General features: G+C 42.9%; 1 protein-coding gene and 5 non-coding genes across 10 annotated transcripts; 5 read left to right on the plus strand and 1 right to left on the minus strand.

The window, feature by feature from the left end:
* Positions 1-3,745: 3,745 nt before the first annotated feature.
* On the plus strand, positions 3,746-3,817 carry Trnac-gca (transfer RNA cysteine (anticodon GCA)). The gene has a single exon. It is a non-coding gene; the product is annotated as a tRNA-Cys (tRNA).
* A 988-nt stretch (positions 3,818-4,805) lies between these two features.
* Positions 4,806-4,877, plus strand: Trnap-ugg (transfer RNA proline (anticodon UGG)). Its single transcript has one exon. It is a non-coding gene; the product is annotated as a tRNA-Pro (tRNA).
* A 2,936-nt stretch (positions 4,878-7,813) lies between these two features.
* On the plus strand, positions 7,814-7,885 carry Trnac-gca (transfer RNA cysteine (anticodon GCA)). Its single transcript has one exon. It is a non-coding gene; the product is annotated as a tRNA-Cys (tRNA).
* A 988-nt stretch (positions 7,886-8,873) lies between these two features.
* On the plus strand, positions 8,874-8,945 carry Trnap-ugg (transfer RNA proline (anticodon UGG)). The gene has a single exon. It is a non-coding gene; the product is annotated as a tRNA-Pro (tRNA).
* A 1,254-nt stretch (positions 8,946-10,199) lies between these two features.
* Trnac-gca (transfer RNA cysteine (anticodon GCA)) lies at positions 10,200-10,271 on the plus strand. The gene has a single exon. It is a non-coding gene; the product is annotated as a tRNA-Cys (tRNA).
* A 1,108-nt stretch (positions 10,272-11,379) lies between these two features.
* On the minus strand, positions 11,380-20,541 carry LOC131891765 (axin-like). Of its 5 annotated transcripts, XM_059241418.1 has the most exons (10): positions 20,393-20,541; positions 19,444-19,597; positions 17,451-17,796; positions 16,535-16,695; positions 16,294-16,450; positions 15,562-15,844; positions 14,625-15,439; positions 13,908-14,335; positions 12,900-13,249; positions 11,380-12,255 (listed from the first exon to the last, which is right to left on the minus strand). In XM_059241418.1, exons 3-10 carry the CDS (start codon positions 17,714-17,716, stop codon positions 11,632-11,634), a joined length of 3,084 nt encoding a protein of 1,027 aa, XP_059097401.1. In that variant the 5' UTR covers positions 17,717-17,796; positions 19,444-19,597; positions 20,393-20,541; the 3' UTR covers positions 11,380-11,631. The 5 variants fall into 5 exon arrangements, with proteins under 5 accessions (XP_059097401.1, XP_059097399.1, XP_059097400.1 ...); XM_059241416.1 differs by lacking the exon at positions 20,393-20,541 and having other exon boundaries at positions 19,444-19,774; XM_059241417.1 differs by lacking the exons at positions 19,444-19,597; positions 20,393-20,541 and adding an exon at positions 18,221-18,379.
* Positions 20,542-23,744: the final 3,203 nt, after the last annotated feature.

The raw sequence follows: 23,744 nt of genomic DNA on the forward strand, positions 1-23,744 counted from the left end.
ATCCGCAGAGAGCAGCCTGCCTCTTGCATCTGTCTGCAAACCTGGGGATTGATTCCCCCGGCTCCTGACTGAGTGCGCGGAGTTGGATGATAGATTGCCAGCGAGAGGACTTCAGTTGGTAATGTTGCCGTAGGGATTGAACAATAACATCGAAGGTGCTGGCACCATCAGTTCGAGCGTTCGGGCAAATGGACTCAATGTCATCCAGACCACTCTCGCCAATGAACCAGAGAAGCTTTTTTTTCNCTTTGCCTTGTTGAATGTTTTGAGAGCAGGGGCGTCGTTTGGAAGGGGTTTGTCAAGAATATGATCACAGAATATTTCGAAACGGTTCATCCATTTCTCGAATGCTGATGCGACATCAGTCCCATGGTCGCTGGAGTTGAAGGGCAAGGGGCCATTTGAAGGCAGGGGGTCCATCGGAAATGCTTGGGTTCGTAGTCACGTCCCGTTCGCCAGTAAAACAACGGTAGTTGGAATGCGAATGAACCTATTTATTAAAACGAACATATGGTTAGAAATAAAACAATGGATCTAATGCTCGGCGTTTGGTCTTACCCCCAGCCTTGTAGGGGATCGTTGGATCAACTAACTGCCTTTATGATTGACGACTTACAGAAATGGAGAACGCGTTTATTGCTTCGTGCTAATCATTTGTTGGTAGGCAGTTGGCAGTTGGTCGGATGTATCAGAAGGGTCACGTTTTAGAGTTGTGTAAAGGCGTAAGGCAGACCTTGTTCACCTTATCTATGTCGAAAAACGCTTTGCCCCCGAATATCCGACTAGTATTATATAATGCTCTCATCAAGAGCAAACTTGAGTATTGTCTTGAGTTTTTTAGCCACGCTGCATCAATCAATAAATTGCTTACACTACAGAAGAAGGCATTGAGGTGGATAGTCATGGCAAAGAGAAAAGCTCACGAGGGGTGCTTACTTCAAAAAACTTAATGTTCTCAAAGTTACCGACATGGGCATAGCCCAGCGGTTAAGTTATGTATTTCGCTGCCAGCAGAACCTAATTCCCAAGAGTGTGAGCAATTTCAACTTTAAGATGCAAAGGGGAGGAGGTTTTTATGTATCACCAAATTTCCTGGACTGCCATTTCTTTCTGTCCATATTGGTGAACACCACTATCTGGTTTCAGCATTGAAAGATTCCGGATCTAATGCTACAGTGGTTCGCAAAGATCTTCTCCCTTTTCTCTCTCGTCCCAGTTATCAACCGCATTGGTTTCCAAACCCTCGCACGTTTCAATGTGCAGCTGCCAATTCTTCCGGGGCTATCACGGGGTCCGTTTTCTTGCGCCTTACGTTCCATGGTAGTAAAGAAGAGGCTATATTATTCTATCAACCGTGCCTTATAGCTACCGATTTGGCTAAGCCTCTCATTATATGAAATGATATTCTCGGAAGCACTTACAAACTGTATGAGACGCCCGACACTTTAGTTTTTAATCGCTCAGTTTTCGTCGAAACTCCGGTGACGAGAAATGAGGGTAATTCACACCAGTTTTCCGTGGAATTTCCAATTCCCTTTATCCAATCGAACCGCGACGGTGGCCAATTGACAAGTGTTGATGACATTGTCATTCACCGCAATACTGGGACCAGAATCCTTTGTTATCTTCAAGTGGACGATGGCTATGCCGAACTCTCTCCATCTACTCTATACACCATGGAGGTGCATCCTGTCTTTTCTAGCGTCTTAATTTCCCCTCCAGTATATAATGATTCCGCTGATGTGACTGTCATTGACGGTAAAAGACTCTTCAAGTGCTACTTAGCTCCTCATCCAGAGGAGGATCGATTTATTTGCATTCCAAGAGATTCGGTAGTGGCAACCATCAAGGAGTGCCCCCACTTTGCAAAAAAAGAGGCATTGATCGATTTTGAGGACCAATCTTGGAGGGTCATGACTCAAAACTTAATGGCACAGAATCTCTATTTATCCTTCAACAAACTTTTACCCCCCCCCAAAAATAAGAAAAAAAAACGAAAAAGGACCTCACTCTATTTCAAGTTGTTGCCAAGACACTTTATTGTCGCTTTTGATGGCATAATTGGAATGAATATTTTTTTTTCAATATTTTGTTGAAGATTTATGTCAAAGCTAAAGGTAGAAAATATTGTCACGGTCAAAGATCGAACGTCTTCTAGCGAGGTTTCAGAGAGCTTTCCTCTCCACTACTTCCATACTCCATGGTTGAGCAAAACTTTGCCCGCTCAGACAGTACGAGAGGAGAATCAGTTCCGTTGATTTAAAGACTTGATACTTGAAATGCAAAGATTGGACTTGAGAGTCAGCAATCAAAAATATTTTGAATGAGATGTTTGCCTTGGTGTCTCTGTTTTGATTCTAAATCATGATCGCCGTGATAGAGACCATGCTATTGCTAATAAATGTAAAAAAAACTCGTTTCGGCCCAAACTTGTCCCAGCAGCTGCAACCAGGCCAAACCGCCCATGTCGGATTTTTACTGCCAGCGCTAAGAAAAGAAAGGAAATGACTAAACCTCCAAATGCATTCCTCATTGCTACACATTTACAGTAGGTAAGTTTTAAGCGATGCTGCAAACTGTTTACAGGTTTTTCTACATGCTTCAAAAAAAGTGACCCATTTTCATTTCGTTTTGGGGCATTGAAAAAGTATATTATATTTCTTGGCCATAAAGCATTTTGCAGTTTGCATTTTGCAATTATGCAATCTTTGGAAGGGTAATAATATCATAGCGTGTGCGTGCTGGATTTTGATCCAATTCGATTTCAATTGAAATCGCAACTAAGATTACTCCTAACATGTGTTCATTACAGTTTTCAATTATTTTTCTTCTTGCAGGTTTTACGTGGACAAAGGTGCTAATCTGAGGCATTTTCAAAGATGATATTTTTCAAAAGTTGCTCCTTTTGTTTCCACCACAAGCAAAGAAATCATTCCTAGAAATCTTGGTTGACTCATGTAGATTATGATATTATCCATTACACCGCTACTGAGTTACATAGGATTTAATGGTGCAAATTTCATCATTTAGAGCCCCAAAATGCACAAAGATGAAAGATTATCTTTCTTTGTCTTGCATAGTCTCACAAGAGCTCAAAATGCTATATAATGACACTGAAATCACACTAAAGGTAAAAATTTGGAAAACGTGTTTTACAATCATCATGAGTACCCTTAGTTACGCATTCACTTGAATTTTGAAGACAATACTTACATTGGTCGTTTCTTGAAGAACTTTTGTGATATTGAAGATCAATATCAATTCCTTGGGAAATTGAATAAAGATAGAACCGCGGCATTTCTGGGCTAAAAACGATGACATTTGTACCATTAAATCCCATGCAACTAAGTAGAAGTGTAATGAATAAAGTCATAATTTATAATCAAGTGCAAACTGAGTGTGCTCCAAAAGGAACACTCAATAGGTTTTTGAAAATTTTAGTTCTTATCATGATTTTAAACATGTAAGTTTTTTTTTATGTGGGCTGGAATACCATAAAGCAATAAACTCCAAGTTGTTCCCCATGATTTTCTGAGGTAGGAAAATGCCAAGATGTGTTTGGGAATTTCCCTGGAAACCTGATAGGGCCTTTTGAACCCTGTGTTGGGCCAGAAGAGACATCTTGCGTGCATGCTTGTTTGACGTCGTCGAACACGACGCTGTCCATTTGTGGGAGGAGAACAGGCCCGAAAGTATTAGTTCAAACTCATATAAAATTTGTTCATTGAGATCCCTTCTTCAAGAAGGGGATATAGCTCAGTGGTAGAGCAATCGGCTGCAGTCCGATAGGTCCATGGTTCAACTCCGTGTGTCCCCTGTCTGTGTTTTGATCAAATTTATGTTTTGCCACATTTCAGTTGATGGTAGGTACAAAGTCCAGTCTTTGCATTTGGATTGGTTGTTCTTTTGTTGCTCTGTCTTTTTCAAAGTATTTCGTAATGTGAAAGAGCAAACTGGGAAAGTGATACTTTTGACATCATGTCCCTCACCCATGTTCCTAGTCGCCCACATGTTTGATTTGTTTCATGTACATCATATGGCTGCCATGCTTTTGAGAAGGTATCCACAGAATAGAACGACCAACGTCGTACATAGTGTCCTAGGCCAGGATACTTGTTGACCTTTGTATTGGTCCTGACGATTTGATTTGATGCATGGTTCTAGTACCGAGTATGAAATTGTTTTCCAAATACGGCTTTTATATACCTCCGATCCTTATTGCTACCTTTAGCGATTTTGATTTGTTTGTTGAAATGGTATGTTTAGGTTAGGCTTTACCTAGCTGCGCGCTTTCTTTTGCCACTTTGCCAATGTCAACGTCAATGCCATTGCCAATACTGAATGCCTTTCTTGTCCATTGGTGGTACAAATGTATTGGCCAAAACCCATCAAACCACTCATTTTAGGCGTGATGCTACCAAGCGATCCATGGCACAGACAGCCATGTCTTGTGTTGTTATTGATGTTCCAGCATAATAGTGGGTTTTCATTCGTTTTTCCATCTGTTGGTTGCCCACGACTGAGTCTTGTCATGAAAGCAACAATCAATACCAGGAACATTCGGCCCATCGGGAAATGCATGGTAGTGATCCGAATGCTCTGAAGCACCGCAGCTGGCATTCGGAATTCAAGCAAGCTGTCTTTTCAAAAAAGAGTCGTCTTCAAGAACATTCTTCATTTGACACACAAAAGCAAAAATACAAATGCAGGCCAGTCCAGCGCAGCGCCTGTTGGAGATCAAACCAAATCAACCAGTTGCTTGATAACAAATTATATATTTGAATGTCACCATTTGTGTTAAGAGCGGCTTAGTGGTCTAGGGGTATGATTCCTGCTTTGGGTGCAGGAGGTCCCGGGTTCAAATCCCGGCTGAGCCCACAGTTTTACTACTTCCTCAAAAGAAGAGCAAGGCTGCTCACATGATCGGAGTTCGTCCCTGCTGTTCGAAATCATAGCAAAAGATTGCGTCTACTTGACCATCTTCAATGGTGTTTGATGAATGAAAGTCAAGTATGACTTGAAGGAACACAACCATAAGAGACACAATGAGGAAAACTGTTGCTTTTGCTCATCGCTACATGTGCATACAAATTGATGAAAAAGATCAAAATAATCAAAATAATAAATAAAGCTATCAAAATAACGGACGAAAACAAGAGGACTTTGTTTTTGTTTTAAATATAGTTTATTTCGGAATTCAGTTTGCTTAAACTTGGTACTTTTTGAGCAAAAGCCCTTGTTACTTTGGTTCAGACAGATATATATTTTTGATGGTTGACTGTTACCTGTTTTGTCTTAGAGGGTCCACTTCTCAGTGCATAAGTGAGCCCTTAGAGTGGGTCATTTTGGTTTCTAGTTACATTGAATGCCCTTTTTAAGGCACTCTTAGGTGCTTTGGGGGGGACATTTTTCTCCTTGCCTTGGGTGCCTCTCTTGTAGAGCCTGTTCACTAAAAGACCCTGATATACCCTTGCAAAGGCCTTGGCAAAGTCGAAATAGACTCCATTGACTGACTCTGGTGAGTCTGTACTTAGTCTCTCTATGAGCTGGTCTATCATACATGTGTATAATAATACTGGTTGATTTGGTTTGATCTCCAACAGGCGCTGGACTGGACTGGCCTGCATTTGTATTTTTGCTTTTGTGTGTCAAATGAAGAGTGTGCTCAATCAATGGGGTATACTTGCTCAAATGAGCTCAAAACCCGCGCTGACTAGGATGAATGATTCATGGAGTTTAAGAAATGCCACAAGTTTGAAGTGCCATGATCTTCTCAAACACGTGTGAAATCCAAAGTGGAAGAAAGGAAGACCTAAAGAAAGCGCCCTCCATTGTGCAGAATGCAAATCACGATGTTGCATATCACGTAGGGGGTGGAATGTCCAGATTGAAAACAAGATCCTGGGGGATAGGGACAAGGATGGAAGTCTAAAAACATGAAAATTAATTGAACATTTTTGGTTTCTTTTTTTTTTCTCCCCCAAGGCCGGGTTATCCTTATTACACTTTGAAAGTTGCGGTTTTTACCACCACCCCCCCACCCCCAAAAAAAAGAAAAAAAACGAAAAAGGACCTCACTCTATTTCAAGTTGTTGCCAAGACACTTTATTATCGCTTTTGATGGCATAATTGGAATGAATATTTTTTTTTCAATATTTTGTTGAAGATTTATGTCAAAGCTAAAGGTAGAAAATATTGTCACGGTCAAAGATCGAACGTCTTCTAGCGAGGTTTCAGAGAGCTTTCCTCTCCACTACTTCCATACTCCATGGTTGAGCAAAACTTTGCCCGCTCAGACAGTACGAGAGGAGAATCAGTTCCGTTGATTTAAAGACTTGATACTTGAAATGCAAAGATTGGACTTGAGAGTCAGCAATCAAAAATATTTTGAATGAGATGTTTGCCTTGGTGTCTCTGTTTTGATTCTAAATCATGATCGCCGTGATAGAGACCATGCTATTGCTAATAAATGTAAAAAAAACTCGTTTCGGCCCAAACTTGTCCCAGCAGCTGCAACCAGGCCAAACCGCCCATGTCGGATTTTTACTGCCAGCGCTAAGAAAAGAAAGGAAATGACTAAACCTCCAAATGCATTCCTCATTGCTACACATTTACAGTAGGTAAGTTTTAAGCGATGCTGCAAACTGTTTACAGGTTTTTCTACATGCTTCAAAAAAAGTGACCCATTTTCATTTCGTTTTGGGGCATTGAAAAAGTATATTATATTTCTTGGCCATAAAGCATTTTGCAGTTTGCATTTTGCAATTATGCAATCTTTGGAAGGGTAATAATATCATAGCGTGTGCGTGCTGGATTTTGATCCAATTCGATTTCAATTGAAATCGCAACTAAGATTACTCCTAACATGTGTTCATTACAGTTTTCAATTATTTTTCTTCTTGCAGGTTTTACGTGGACAAAGGTGCTAATCTGAGGCATTTTCAAAGATGATATTTTTCAAAAGTTGCTCCTTTTGTTTCCACCACAAGCAAAGAAATCATTCCTAGAAATCTTGGTTGACTCATGTAGATTATGATATTATCCATTACACCGCTACTGAGTTACATAGGATTTAATGGTGCAAATTTCATCATTTAGAGCCCCAAAATGCACAAAGATGAAAGATTATCTTTCTTTGTCTTGCATAGTCTCACAAGAGCTCAAAATGCTATATAATGACACTGAAATCACACTAAAGGTAAAAATTTGGAAAACGTGTTTTACAATCATCATGAGTACCCTTAGTTACGCATTCACTTGAATTTTGAAGACAATACTTACATTGGTCGTTTCTTGAAGAACTTTTGTGATATTGAAGATCAATATCAATTCCTTGGGAAATTGAATAAAGATAGAACCGCGGCATTTCTGGGCTAAAAACGATGACATTTGTACCATTAAATCCCATGCAACTAAGTAGAAGTGTAATGAATAAAGTCATAATTTATAATCAAGTGCAAACTGAGTGTGCTCCAAAAGGAACACTCAATAGGTTTTTGAAAATTTTAGTTCTTATCATGATTTTAAACATGTAAGTTTTTTTTTATGTGGGCTGGAATACCATAAAGCAATAAACTCCAAGTTGTTCCCCATGATTTTCTGAGGTAGGAAAATGCCAAGATGTGTTTGGGAATTTCCCTGGAAACCTGATAGGGCCTTTTGAACCCTGTGTTGGGCCAGAAGAGACATCTTGCGTGCATGCTTGTTTGACGTCGTCGAACACGACGCTGTCCATTTGTGGGAGGAGAACAGGCCCGAAAGTATTAGTTCAAACTCATATAAAATTTGTTCATTGAGATCCCTTCTTCAAGAAGGGGATATAGCTCAGTGGTAGAGCAATCGGCTGCAGTCCGATAGGTCCATGGTTCAACTCCGTGTGTCCCCTGTCTGTGTTTTGATCAAATTTATGTTTTGCCACATTTCAGTTGATGGTAGGTACAAAGTCCAGTCTTTGCATTTGGATTGGTTGTTCTTTTGTTGCTCTGTCTTTTTCAAAGTATTTCGTAATGTGAAAGAGCAAACTGGGAAAGTGATACTTTTGACATCATGTCCCTCACCCATGTTCCTAGTCGCCCACATGTTTGATTTGTTTCATGTACATCATATGGCTGCCATGCTTTTGAGAAGGTATCCACAGAATAGAACGACCAACGTCGTACATAGTGTCCTAGGCCAGGATACTTGTTGACCTTTGTATTGGTCCTGACGATTTGATTTGATGCATGGTTCTAGTACCGAGTATGAAATTGTTTTCCAAATACGGCTTTTATATACCTCCGATCCTTATTGCTACCTTTAGCGATTTTGATTTGTTTGTTGAAATGGTATGTTTAGGTTAGGCTTTACCTAGCTGCGCGCTTTCTTTTGCCACTTTGCCAATGTCAACGTCAATGCCATTGCCAATACTGAATGCCTTTCTTGTCCATTGGTGGTACAAATGTATTGGCCAAAACCCATCAAACCACTCATTTTAGGCGTGATGCTACCAAGCGATCCATGGCACAGACAGCCATGTCTTGTGTTGTTATTGATGTTCCAGCATAATAGTGGGTTTTCATTCGTTTTTCCATCTGTTGGTTGCCCACGACTGAGTCTTGTCATGAAAGCAACAATCAATACCAGGAACATTCGGCCCATCGGGAAATGCATGGTAGTGATCCGAATGCTCTGAAGCACCGCAGCTGGCATTCGGAATTCAAGCAAGCTGTCTTTTCAAAAAAGAGTCGTCTTCAAGAACATTCTTCATTTGACACACAAAAGCAAAAATACAAATGCAGGCCAGTCCAGCGCAGCGCCTGTTGGAGATCAAACCAAATCAACCAGTTGCTTGATAACAAATTATATATTTGAATGTCACCATTTGTGTTAAGAGCGGCTTAGTGGTCTAGGGGTATGATTCCTGCTTTGGGTGCAGGAGGTCCCGGGTTCAAATCCCGGCTGAGCCCACAGTTTTACTACTTCCTCAAAAGAAGAGCAAGGCTGCTCACATGATCGGAGTTCGTCCCTGCTGTTCGAAATCATAGCAAAAGATTGCGTCTACTTGACCATCTTCAATGGTGTTTGATGAATGAAAGTCAAGTATGACTTGAAGGAACACAACCATAAGAGACACAATGAGGAAAACTGTTGCTTTTGCTCATCGCTACATGTGCATACAAATTGATGAAAAAGATCAAAATAATCAAAATAATAAATAAAGCTATCAAAATAACGGACGAAAACAAGAGGACTTTGTTTTTGTTTTCAATATAGTTTGTTTTTGCTTTCACCTGTTTTGTCTCAAAGAGTCCACTTCTCAGCGCACAAGCACACCTACCATAGTAGTGTGATGTTTTGTGACTTTGAAAATTGGGACCTGGGCTTTCTTATTCATGTGATGCTCCAAGTGAAACATCTTTGGACTTGTTCGGTCTTTTGCAAACCTGCTGAACTCATTGGAGCCCAAATGGGTGAGGCGTATTCAAGATGTGGCTGGACAATCGACTTGTACAGAGTTAGCATCGTGATGCTATCCCCGGACTTAAACGTGCGATATATCCAACCACACATTTGAAAAGCCTTACCCACCTTCAACTGGATATGCTCATCGAATTTTCCATCATCTTGGAGGACTACACCTAAATTTTTCATTGATGAGACCTGCTCAATATCTTTATCTCCATTATCTACGTGTGGAGTATTCAAAGGAGTTGACCCGAAGGTCATTGAGCGTAATTTCATTCCATTCAGTGCCATGTTACGCGCAGTAACCCAAAAACAGATTTGACCCAAGACCTCTACTAGACTACCAGCATCATGACCATTCTCTTACCACACAAAAATTCATATTGTAAGCCTAAGAAGGCAGACAGATGACGAATCCCTGAAAGTAAAGAAGGTGCCAGAAATGGTTCACAAAGACAGACTTTGAGTTCAATTTTGGCCACGCCGACTCATTTGGCCAAATGTTGTGCATGCTGATATGGGAAATGATGAATGAATTGTTCAAATCATGTGTGTAGTAAATCTCAGATCTTTGGCCTGAAGAGAAATCTTACGCGTTTTGCTACCCTCCTACATACTCTTGTACGTTTGTGCCTGCACAACGCTCTCTGTTCATCATGTGTGGCAATTCATGATCAGAGCAGGCCCACAAAATGAGCACCAAATCGTAAGGCATAGTTTTCAGTTTATGTCTAGGATCTGTCCATCTCTTACAAGGGGATATAGCTCAGTGGTAGAGCAATCGGCTGCAGTCCGATAGGTCCATGGTTCAACTCCGTGTGTCCCCTGACGGGTCCTCTTTTGTCCCATGTTGAGCAATGTTTGTTAGTTTCAGAGCTTTGATCAAGCTCTCTCGCTGAATTCTTTTTAAAAATTGCTCAATCAAGGCACAATCATTGAATTGTAAGTATCTCAAACTTACTATGATAAAGCCACTTACTTAGTGGTCTAGAGTCATGATCCATGGTTAAAATACCTGCTGAGACCCGTTCTTTGAAACTAACTGTGTGTTTGTGTTCATTGTTTATACGCTCTAATTCAAATGAAGATGGTTAGAGAACCCTACAACCACAAATGGCTCCATGGCCCATATATGCATGCATTACCATCGCAAACTTGCAAAAACACTACCCGACTGTGAAAGATCAAGAACAAAGGAAATGTATCTAAACGAAATAAGAATTGTGTTTGGGACACTCTCCGCAGTCACAGAGACCGAAACGAGCAAGTTTGTCTTTATTGATATACTCCTGTCAGATTTACAAAATGGCTGTTTCATCAAAATGGCACCGTTCAAGGCTTAGTTTTACATCCAGTTGGGTATGAATGCACTTTTTTTGATGGAAACCATTCAAATTCCAGGCGTTTTGGTCCTCTTTGTTTTTTTATTAGCTCATTCTTTTTACTTTCGGTTTTTATATTTTTCATTTCACATCATTTTTTGTAAAAATGATTTTTGGACGAAAACTAAAAAATGAAAGTGCTTTCACATTTTGTCATTTTGTAACCTATCGTTTTCGCAATTTTTGATAGTGCATGAAATTTCAACAAATAGCCCAAAAAGCATTTAGTACATTTTTTCCCCGCGAATTGTGTAGAATCTAGCTCTAGAATCTTTAGCTGTGGCTAAAAATCTGACATTCTGGCCCAAAGTATCCAACAACATTTTTTATGAACGAATGGATCACACCTGATAGGTTGTGGTTTCCGGTCATAGAGGCGCTCTCTTCTATCGATTGGAGTAGCACTATTCTATGATTGATTACCGTATAACTGAAGGATACGTAAATCTAGACCCAAGCCGCTAGCCCTCTTAGCTTTCCGTTCAATGTTCAAGGGAATCCGAAATACAAAGTATTACACCCTCGCCCTAAAAAACTACATAGTCCTTTTCCATATGAATTCACGCACTAGTTTATCTTTCTAAATAGGTGTATTATTTTTCTTCTATATCAGCACTATAGAGTTGGAAGACATCATACTCGCTCCCTCCAATTGCTCAACAAAGCAAAGGGCGCGATTGCTTCCCACTTTTTCTTTGGGATGATCTCTCCCAATCCTCGCACCAATTCCATGAGGCACGGGGGCGGTTCTGAACTCTGAAGGAATATGACAAATGATGACACGGACATCTTGCGGAATCAAGACTCACGATTCCACCCGGTGACACTCCACCACCACTTTCCCGCTTAACAGAGGAACTTGCGAGTTATCGTCGTACTCCTCCTGGTACACGGTCATATCGTCGATGGCCGTCTTGAAGAAGTACCGATACTGTCCCTTCTTCGGACACATGTCCTTCACGTCCTTCAACGTGATCACATTGGAATCCGTCCGAGTCATGTAGGGCAGATCATCCTTGTTTTGCGGGAACGTGTAGATCATCTGGATGACCATCCCACTTTCCGACATCCCGGAGGCGTGGGGCAGCATCCGGGCGTTGCTTGAGATCACTTTGTGCGTGGGGATGGCCTGCTGCGGGTAGGCCATGGGGGGATAGCCCGAGCTACCCCCAGAGGTCATCGGCTGGCTCTGATTGAGTCGGTCCGAGGATTTGGCTCTGAGCTTGGAGGAAGAACGTCCCGAGGATCGGGGCGAGGTCTTCAACGTGCCTCTAGCCCCCACTGACGGGGTCTTGTGGGAGCGTTGGTCGTTGTCCGGGGGCGGCCACTGCTGGTTGGACATCATGCTGCTCTGGTGGTTGGAGAACGAGCTCGAGTTGTTCAAGGACGAGAGCCAATCCACAACGCGGTCATTTGTACTTGGGGCGCCCTGGAATCAAAAAGTTGCATCAACCATTGGTCAGGCCAGACGAATTGATCGCGACTAAGAGAACGCTTCTGCCGCATACAAACAAGACATTACCACTCGACAAGCGAATTATCAAGAAATCATGAGAAGTTTAATTCACTAACAAATAGAGTCGATAACTTGATGGAACCCACACAGAGTAGTTTCATCAAAAGCTCATGCTTGACTGTTTTTAAGTTGAAAAGAAAAAGTTGTCACCAGATTTCAAAATAATTCCGATTTGGTAGAAGGTAGAGGGCTAGTAGAAGGGGTTAGGGTGAAGTTGGACCGACGATTTTTTAGAAGCGATTGTTTTTGTGTTACCGGCTCAAAATAAAGAAATGCTTTTTTAGGTCAAAATTTGGACTAGTTCATAATTTTGAACTTTTTTTTTTGCATTCTCCATATATTTCATTAAAACTTCAGACTTTAGATGTGTATTATGTGCTGAAGCCAAAGATGCATCCGAATAGTAACTTTTGCAAATTTGATGTGAGCATTTACTATTGGCGCAAAAACAGCCAGGCTCCAAACTGAACCACGAAGCTGCTACATAATTACACCATAAATACCAATGATAAAAAAAAAAACATCTCAAGTGCAATATATGCCATACAGGTTCTTACCGGTCGAGCATGTTGTTGTTGTTGTTGTTGTTGCTGTGGATGGTGAGGATGGTGTTGCTGATAGGAAGGGTAACGTTGATGCGGATGCGAGTGATGATGAGGTGGCTGTCCTCGAGAGCCCATGCCCGAGGACATGGAGGCGTTGTTGGGCCCAGGGGGTGGGCCTCGCTTGGGCCCAAAGTCAAAGTCACTGAAGGACTTGTTCACTTGCTTGTGTGCCAAGCTCGCACTCGAGTCCCCGGGATAATAGGCCAGATCTCCGGCAAAGCCCGAGCTATTACCACCGTGATGGTAAGCGGGATGCAAGGAGGAGGAAGAGGAGGCGGTGGCGGCATTTGGATGCCCATAAGCTGGATGGAGAACCATGAAGAAAGAAAGACAGTGAGTGAGAAATGTGAACCACCCACAATGTGAAAGTGCCAAGACCTCAAGCAATGAATTGTGTATGCGGTAAAACCGGGATTATCGATTGTAATGAGTTAAGATTATTAGATGCAATGTTTAAAACGTAATTTTTTTCCGTTGAAATTTCATGATTTAAGATTATTGGTTGCAATGTTTAAAAAGTAGTTTTTTCCGTTGAAATTTCATGATTTAAGATTATTAGATGCAATGTTTAAAACGTAATTTTTTTCCGTTAAAATTTCATGATTTAAGAGTATTAGATGCAATGTTTAAAAAGTACCTTTTTCCGTTGAAATTTCATGATTTCAGATTATTAGATGCAATGTTTAAAAAGTACTTTTTTCCCGTTCAAATTTCATTTCGGTTCATTTGGCTAATTATAATTCCTTGGGTTGAAGAATACAAAGTAATAACAAATGAGAACTTTAAAACAAAATCTGAATGCTAGTTTTTTTTAGTGTGTCCATTCTGGATTTCAAATCTGCACTTTTTCCGTGCTTCCGTGCACTTTATCACCCCCTTATACATGTATGCACTTTGTACTGCTTTACTACTCCTTGTCACTAGATAGTGTCTCTCAAGACTCACACCTCATGTACTTACAATAACTGGATGCGGCTGAAGCCTGTTGCTCACGCCCGCTTCGCCGTCCGGACCAAGTACTGTGGCCGGCGGAGTGGAATCCGCTGGACATCATGGCCCGACTCCCGCTCATGTCCTCCATGTTGGTCATGTTCATGGAGACGTTGGGCTGTCGCCATTCGTTGTGCGGACTCCGTGAAGGCGTGTTCTCAAACACCCGACTGAGGTGATCGTCCAGGATGCTCTGATCGGACTCGTCGTTCTTGTAGACATTGCTCCGGGCAGTTTTGTGCACAGAGTGACTCGCATCGTCCACTTGGCCCAACTTCTCGGCCAACTTCTTCTTGGACTCGCTTTTGGCAATCAGTTGGTTGAGCTTTTGACAGACCTGCGCGTGGAAGTCTTGGGGAGACAACTGCGAGGGAGGGCCCATACCCTGACGATTTGGCCTGGAAAAAAAACCCCCAAGGGATATCAATTGATTGCTGAAAAAAGGGCCAATAATAACAACCGTTGAAATGAAACCAGAACCGGTCCTGTTGACACGACAAGGCATGGAACTATGTTTCGGATTATGAGAAAAAAATGTGAAAGAACATCAGTGCTTGAATTAAGAAATTAAGTCGATAAGGGTTCAAATTCCGCCACTTCCCTTTCTTTTTTTTTCTTTTTTTTGAAATAATTTCTAAAGTTAATCAAAATTATTGATTGGGAACAAGAAAGAGACCAAATTGTTACCTTTGGGCGAGATGTCTGAGGGGGTCTTCTCGATTGGTCTCGGCATGCATCTGCATCTGCTTGTCTTGGACGTGGCGCGAATGCCGCGAGGGTCGAACCCGCCTTTGGGGATGCGAAGGATGCGAGGGAGGAGCGTGTGGAGGCCCCCCTCCCCCAAAGGACATTGAACCCGCCGAGAACTGGGAAGACGACATGTCCGTGAAGGATGAGTAGTTGCCCTCACTCGTGGTGTCCCCCAAGGCACCCGAGGACTGAGATTGGATCTCGGAGTCGTTTTGGGACACGGGGTTCCAGGTACTGCTGTGAGCGTGGTAGGGACCGTAGGAACGGCTCGGATCCGCACCCCCCGGGTGCACCTCCGTTCTCCGATTGTTCATGGTGTTGAAGCGCTGCTGTTGAGTGGACTGCAGCGACGAGATGGTCAGCGTGCTCCGACTGCGCCGTTGCTGACCTTTCCCGCCTTTGGCCACGCTCAGCTCCGAGTGCTCGTAGACCGTGGGCAAGTGTGACGTCGATGAACTGGCCGTGACTCTGGAGCCCAAAGTGCAGCTACTACTACTCCCGCTCTCGTTATAATTATTATTACTACTACTACTATTATTATCACTGGGCCTGGCCATGGCTGGCGGGGGAGGGTCTTTGCAGCTCGGCGTGGCTCCGGAGGAGGATTCGTGGGGCAGTGGCTTGAGACTGGCGTGGGCGGGCGTGGCATGACTAGATTCTTGGAGCTTGCCGGACACCGACGAGCCACTGGAATGCGTACCGCCCGAGTACTTGGACGAGTTCACATCCGAGAGGTCCGGATTGTCCAAGGCCTGGTAATAAAGACATAGACATGAGAGATTACTTTGGGTAACAAACGTGGGCTAGATTTCATGAAAGCGCAAATAGCTTTTAATATATAGTTGTATAAAATAAGACGGAAGGGCTGTCCTACCTGGATGTAGTTCAAGTAGATTTCGGACTCAAAGAACTTGAGGTACGAGGTAGCGGCCATGTGCTCAATGACTTGCTCTTGGGCGCCATCAAAGATGTTGGCGTCCACGCTTTTGGACTCCAACTTGGCCGCAATCGATTGGCGCACCGTATCATCGATGCAATCCAACTTGTACGGCAAATTCGACGACTTTGACGGGGCAATGAACTTCCGATAGGCATAATTGGCAATCTTGGGCACCTTTTCGGCCTGTTCGCCTACTTTCATGCCATTACACAAAGCCCTGAAATTGAGGTCACGTTTATATTATCTTACATGGCCGAGATGAGGTTCAGAACCATATGAAATAGAGCGGAAAATGTTTCTCATTTCATCCTGGGTTTACCTTCAATTACAAGAGGCTTGTCCACTAAAACGAGACTTTTTCAATATTTGCACCAAGACCACAGTTTAATATTTACTTAGGAGTTACCCCTGTTGAAAACATGACTGCTTTTTTGGTCATAATGCTTCTTGATTAGAAACAGATAAATGTATTCATCTTATGAAGCATTTGGTCCAAAAACCAAAGCAAAGAGAAACATAATTGGATAGAACTAGCATGTCGCATTTTAGTTCAAATTTTTCAAAAAGTAAAGTCGTGAAATCTGTCGCAATATTCTCGTTCTAGCTGGTTGACACACCCCTCGTATCGGATCGGTTCGGTTGGGTATGAGAAAAAGTGTCACTCACCAGAAATTCATGAGATGCTCGAGGCGTTGCTGAGTGAGATACTGGAGGAACAATTGGGCGCCATCCGTGTCATTGAGCAGGACCAAGATGTTCTCGCGCCATCGAACGTAAGGCGGAGAAGAGGGCGTCTCAGATACGGGCGACTCGTCGATGCTTCCTGGACAGACAAAAACCAACAACCCCAACATGTTGAATGACGCCAATGGTTGGGGATCAAAATAACATGAATGCTACTATTTACCTTCGGGTTCGAATCCCCGGGAGCTCTCGGAGCCAGGAGCTTGGGGCGGGGTTGGGCCACTGGTTGTGCTCCCTTGGGGCGGGCTGACCGCCACTTTGGGCGAGCCCATGGGAAACGAAAGAGGATCGCTCCCGGCAGTGAAGGTCGAGAACTCGACAATGCTAAAAAGAACACCCGATACCACATGAGTCTGCTGCGCACCTGAAAAATTTGACCTCAAATTGCGACTTCCTAGGTCCTAGCTATCAGTGCTCAGTTCATGGGTTTTGGGACGAGAAGACTCTGTGATTGATGCTCGAGTCTGTGTAAAAAGAGACAAATTGCCGTTGACAAACAAACGCATTTTGGATTTTAAATCATGTAGCACAATAACCTACATGAATGAGCCTGATCTGAAGTGTGATCATGAGTGCATGACCATAGGGTTTCCCAGCCAATTCAAAGACTTTTCAATGCCACTGGTTTATCAATGGTCAGCCAAGAACAATCCTCCTCGGAGTCGGATGAAGCTAGTTTGAAGTTATACCCTGGTTCATCCATCATTTCTGAATGTGGGCCCACAAAAACACTTATGCTGGCCAGCAGGCCAATTGGCACTCTCGACCCCCAAGCCAAGTCAGCCCATAAATGCCAGATAACATCCATTGAAATGATGAAATGAATAACGAGGTCAATTAGGTCAGCTATGCCTTGAGCCCTCTGAATAGAGCATAGAACTAATTTTGTCCAACATACTGCCATTCCATTGAGCTTTTCAAAGCAGACCCTTTTCATTGAACGGCAGATGGAGCTGTTGGTGTCTGAAATGGTTCCTGGCGCCAATTGGAAGACGACTCATGGGTTTGAAATCGTTCTCATTGGCGGGTCATAGCGACCTTTTTAGTTGGCTGGCCGTGTGATTCGTCCTCCTTCTCACCTGGGTTGATCGGCCCGTCCTTCAATGATCGGGGGTCTCACCCGCTCTCCGGGTTCAACATCCTTCTGGGTTTCATGCTGAGTCGACGGGCTAGCTGGGCGCTCAGCGAGCGGCACATGAGAGTTAATGACGGGCTTAACGGGCTTAACGGGCTTGACCGGGGTAGGTGGGCCCGCTGTGGGAGCCGTCCAGGGACGACTAAGGGACCTATGGGCTGAGTTTATAAGGGCAGAAGGCTGAGCGGCGAGCGTGGTGGGGGTCTGCATCACTCATGCACTCACGCTAGCTAGCATCAGCATCATTGGACATCATTGGGCATGATTGGGCATCTCCCGGATTCGCGGCTCTGCAAACGGCAACAAACAAACGGCATGAATACGTTATTGGCCACTCCTTGTGGAACGGCATGGGAAATCAATGATGGGCTGAGTTATCAAGTTAGAGGGGTCTTTTTATCGTTTTAGGTTAGGTTAGTATTTTAGATCAAAGGGCTTGGGACATAACGCCCATATCCACTATCCCTCATTCGATTCATCTCGCGCTTTGGGGCTTGACCCATTTTGGGCACACTGAGTCGGGCGACTGGTTGGAAAACAAGTTGAACCAGTTTTCAAGGTTGGCCATTTTGGATAGCACACAAATAGCTCACAATTGACTGAACCACCCGCGTTACTTGGATTCAGCCATCATCTCAAAATGAAGCTGTTTTAAGGGAAAGTAACCCAAGTAATCACCCGCTAGTTCCAGGGTCCAACGAAAAATGCCCGTACCACGCAAAGGGGCTCACATGGAGACGCTTCCTCGGTCTGAATTTCACTCCTAATCATGGATAAACCGACACCGAAAGATCAGAAAGATGGGTTTGTTTCTAATCGCCCACCCAACCTGTGTGTTAGTGTAAATGTGTGTGTGTGTGTGCGTGTGTTTCACTGCGAGGGTAGCTGAGCCTAGTGCACAGGCGGATCTCAGGCGGGCCGTTGGCCCAGTCCTATTGAATGGACTGTTTCTCGTTCGCTCTGTGGAATGTTGTGGGCCAGATCCTACTGTGAACAAAATTACAACGACTGCGAATCGAAGTTATTATTCTTAATTTTGTTAATAACCCTGGGCATCACTTCTAGTCCGGCCTCCCAATGAGACCACGGTCGAGTGGCCTTGTCATGCCAGTTTGGATTTGGCAACGCTGACTCGTTTGTTTCTCTTCGAGAAATTCTTGGGCTTGACCCGGCCAAGCGATACAGGTATGCCCATAAAAAGGAAAACTTCTCAGCCTGACCAGCCTTTTTTGTGTCCTGGCTGGCTTGGTCAAAACACAGGTGCCGTGAATGCGTTTTGAAATGAAGCGGGAAATGTGGGAGGCTTTCTTACGCTTTTGAAAGGTTATTTTGCATTGAAATGGATTAGTTGCAGATAGGCGGATCGAAACGAAGCCCAGGTCATCAAGTAGTTTAGAGATTGAAGCCTTGGTATTAAGATTTTTGCAAGGACAACTTTGAAATAAGAGCGAGCGAGCATCGAAGCTCATTCAAAATCCGATGACCGGACTTTGCCCACGCATAATGTTTGCTCTTTTGAAGAGAAATAATGCTGATTTAAGATCGAGCTACAGTTTTCTGTTGCGATCAAACTTGCTAGAATAAGTAATGTGTTACTATTGTAATCATTCGGTCTAATTTACAAGAGTTAATAATTTCTCAACACCCCATGGAGAATATGACGTACCAATTATTGTATATCTATATCAAGTAATGAAAGGTCATATTGATTCAAACCCCAGAATGTTATTGAAGTGTCAGGTTTGTCACTTGGAAAGAGGTGTCCTCAATCTTTAGTGCATAAATGCCCACATACGGACAATAGCCCCATCAGTATCCTGGCATTGTCTTCTTCATATCATGGTATGGACCAACACATATTTCCTTCACTTTAAGCACACGTGGGATCTCTTAGATCAGACCATCAAAAATAACACCAGTGATAGTGTGCCACCCACCTGATTTCGCCAATCTTTGACTGGCATTAAAACACGCCTCCGGTAGGACAAGGTCACTGCACTTCACTTCAAACCGATTTCGTATTCTTGAAATAAACTTTATCGGAACTCTGGCTGTTTCTTGTTCAATGACCGCACACACCACATTTTAACCCTGGAGAAAGAAAGAACGAAGGCGAGTCAAGGATTCGTTGGTTCACCCTGTCAGCACCAACATTCAACTGAAGATCATCCTCTTCTTTTTCTACCGGCATCCATGGCAGCCAACGAGTACTGTACTACTACAACTACTATTGAACCAACTACGCTCTGGTAGTACGTAGCTCTGAGCTCAGATCTGCTATTGGAGAACTACTACATACAAATTCTAGCTCTTCAACTTGGGGACGGGTTCAGGGCTTCAGGCTCAGCAGTTGGACGGATGGTCGTCCTGGTCGTCTTTCTGTCTTTCTTCAGTGCTTTTGGCAGTTTGTGTGTCGGCATTTTCCAAGAGATCTTCAACTTCAACTTGAGGAGGGAGAATCTCTTTCACGCTCGCGGTGTGACCAAATCTCGCACTCATCTCGGTGCGTTGCTCTTGGTAAATTGACATATAAACTATCCCTTACAAATGTTGAATTAACCATGACCAATTGCTCAATTTACTACCCTCTAATATTTGTAGGCAATATATCTATTAGCAAATTTTGAGTCGGACTTGGACAAATTTTTGATCGAAATTCCAAAGGTAGAACCAACTCTTAATCAGACCTGTATCACATGGATTTACAGTTCAATAAGGGTCATGGATCTTTCATCTGTAATTGTTAGGGATTGCAGTGCTTAAAAAAATATTTTCGTGGAATTCTATTCAACTATTCAACTAGGCCACTGTCGTAGCTTCTCTCTTCATATTGTCTCGTTTTCGAATAAATGTTGCAACTTCAAATCAATTAATATAATCACCTACGTGCATGCCAGTGAATCCCATTAATTGCGGTAAAAGAAAATATGCTTCTCCAACTCTGCAGTCCTAAAGCAGATCAGACGCTTTTTTTTCGAAGATTCAGATGGCTACCCTTATGGTCGATACCCGTCCATCCACCCCGAAAGAACGAACGAACGAACGAACGAACTCAAAGATCGTCAATTTTGCTGCCTTTGAAGTTGCCGCCGCTCCACCGAGTCCATCGAGTCCACAAGCTCCACCGTCGTGGGCACCAGATCTTCCTCAACGAACGAATCTTCCTCCTTGTTCCACAACCGACTCAGCTCACTCACTCAGCTCACTCACAGGCTGAGGGATGGATGGAGGGATGGAGGGGCTGACTGACACAACAACTTCTCCACCGAGTTGACCGCTTATCTGGCGGAAATCGCCCCAAAACTAATAGAAAAAAAACCTTACCGTGTCCAAACCCTTTTCTGCTCCAAGGCGAATTTATTGGATTCGAATCGACATCTGAGGAGGCGCGGTCAAGCGGAAAAAGTGCCGATAGAACCGGGCCTGATCAAAGGTCTTCTGTGGTTAATTCATCTAAATGGCAGGGATACTAACTGGGTCCATCATCCAGTAATGGCAAGGGTGTCAATCGTGGCCCTCTTGCCATGTGGACGTATTTCGATCTGGCACAGCTTCAACTCATTTTCATTCAAATTGTGTGCGGAGACTAAGATGAGCTCGAAGAGGAGCCAGAACTAGTTGAATCCTAACTCTCGCGAGAGGTCGGTTATCTGTTAGTAATTGGAACTAGCAAAACCCGGGTTGACAAAGAAGGTGACGTTGATTTCAGAATTTTCATCCAACTTTTCCAGCTTTTCGGAAGGTCCAAAAAGTCAAGTGATACATCCTTGATTTTTTTTTATCGGAGGGTCTTTATTGCGAGACATCTATCTGTGGCCATTTTGATGTTTTTTTATTGATTATACTAGAAACCAAAGAAATTTTTGTAAAACATCTTAGCTGTATGCACAACCATCATAGACAGCCGTTGTATATCCTGGGCTTTCCATCGCCAATTTGTACAATAACTTGGTCAGGAATTTAATTAAATATGACTTGCATTGTTGATCCTCCACAGAATAATCATGTATTCGATAAAATTAGGATTCGCTATTAAAATGTGAAGCCAATTACAACTGTCAAAATTTGCCCCAATTCTATTAATCGTGCATTTGCCGCCAACCGAAAAGTTCTGGACGGTATCAAATGAATACATTTGCATTGGACGCCCCAGGGTGATTTAACGGCTGAATTAGTGGCGAATTTCTTCTGCTTCGTTAGAAAGGACTTGGTTGGACGCAATAAATGGTCTGGAAATAAGATGGCAGTGATCAGATCGGGTCATTCCATATCTGTGTGCGACCAAAACCAAATCCAAACCCCGATGAGTACCACTGACCACGGCCATTCGTTGGAAGGTAAGTAAGCGAGTATGTGAGTGAGTGAATGAGTAAGTAGACGGGGCGTCAGAGCTTGGGCCTACCACTGCCTAACTTGTCTCGACTCCAACTGTGATGTCGGCATTTGTTCTTTTCAACCGTTTTCTTCCCCTTGTCGGCTTCGAGACTCAAGAAAGTGGATTGCCGCCCTATACCGAGTGACTAGTATTACTACTAACACAACTACTTCATGTTCAGGCCTTCAACATTCTCGTCGCGGACTGGCAACCGATTGACCTCTGCCATCGGCGAACGGCATAATGAATTAGCGGGTTGAAAAAATCTTCTGCAAGTTCGTCTACCCTCTGGTATTTGAAAAGATTGAATTTATTGCCGAGGTATACTTGTTTGCCAAGATTAAGAGCAAAACATGTTTGTAAGATTTCTTCAGTTTGTATTGTGATTGTAGAAGAACGCAAAATTCCGAGAGACCTAGATGGCGCTGAGGTATCACATCACAAAATAATGTTACCTCGCTAAATGTCATCTCTGCGTCAATTCCATGTGTTCCTGAAGCCTTGGTCTGTGTCGTAGGTGCCAAGTAATAAGTATGAAAGTGAAAATGAATTCAGAATGGTCAAGTTTGGCGAGTTTGTCCGAATTAGGGCGTCATCTATTGGTGATATTTTGAGAATTTGATTCAACTCCAGGATTTGAATCGACTTAAAAAAAGTAAAAACAACAAATGAGGAGTAAAAGGAACACTTAAAAAGAGAAAAACCAAAAGCAAGGAATGAAAATATGCCATAAAATAACTTTGAAAATGCCACGAATATGCGCCCGGATAATGCACAAGTTGAAAGATGAGGCATATGGATCTACATTTTGACGGGGATTTGGGATATTTGAGCAGTAAAGAATTTCAAAAGAGGAGACCCGAAAGTAAAACGGTCGTGAGGGTATCCGTGTCGAACCAATGGCGAGAGTTTTCTCACGAATCCGACACGCTGATTGGCTGTCGGCGTGAATGAGAGTGAAATAAAAGGCATAACAAGCATTGGGGCAAGGAGATGTGGGCAATCTTAACGAATTTTTGAGGAGGGCGATCACATCCACAGATTGAATACTGACACTGTCACACTTCTATATTTCATTCTTCAAAACTTATTAAGTTTGAAGGCCTCCACCCTGGGGTTAGGCCAACATGGGATTCTGTTTTTTAAATCCAAACACCTCTTTTATGGATATTTCCTTTGTCAGAGACCTAGTCGATCCATCGTGTGTCCATGTAAATCTATGGCTAGAAAGAATCATTAAAGGGATGCGACCCCAAGGCGGCATTTGCCAAAGAGACCAGATTGTTCAATGATTAAATGTCCTTTTTAGTGTGCTGGAGTTCCAGCTTTTAAGCCTGTTTTTTGGCAGTTACAGGATTTGCCTCTCTAACCGTCAACCACAAGGAACACACATTCGCCCAAGCTTCATTCCAATGCATGATTATGTATTCATAATTCATATCAATTTCTTTGAAATTGAAGCCTCATATTGAGAAAACAATAGAACTATATTTCCAGGTCAGAAAAAAATTGCATCAAGGAAATGTTTTGAAAAAGGCCTCAGTAAGCAAGGCACCAGTCTACCGGCCCTATTCGGACATTTAGGCAAGCGCTGGTATCAGCAAACAAACTTGCCTGCCAATAGGGCTAGTCAAGTAAACGCGTTCATGGACAACTGACGTTATTCCATGGAGTAAAATCAAAGACAGCATGCCCAGCCAAACCGCACTGTGCATGCATTGGGTTTTGACAATTTTCCATTTTACATGCTTGTCTAGGCAATTAGCATTATGGTATTGAGCCAATTTGATAGTGCGTTCACTGATTAACACCAAATATGCTCATTTAGTAGGGTTGTATAACACAACTCGCTCAAAATCACCC

This window comes from Tigriopus californicus, chromosome 12, assembly GCF_007210705.1.
Source record: "Tigriopus californicus strain San Diego chromosome 12, Tcal_SD_v2.1, whole genome shotgun sequence".
Classification (NCBI taxonomy): Eukaryota; Metazoa; Arthropoda; class Copepoda; order Harpacticoida; family Harpacticidae; genus Tigriopus; species Tigriopus californicus.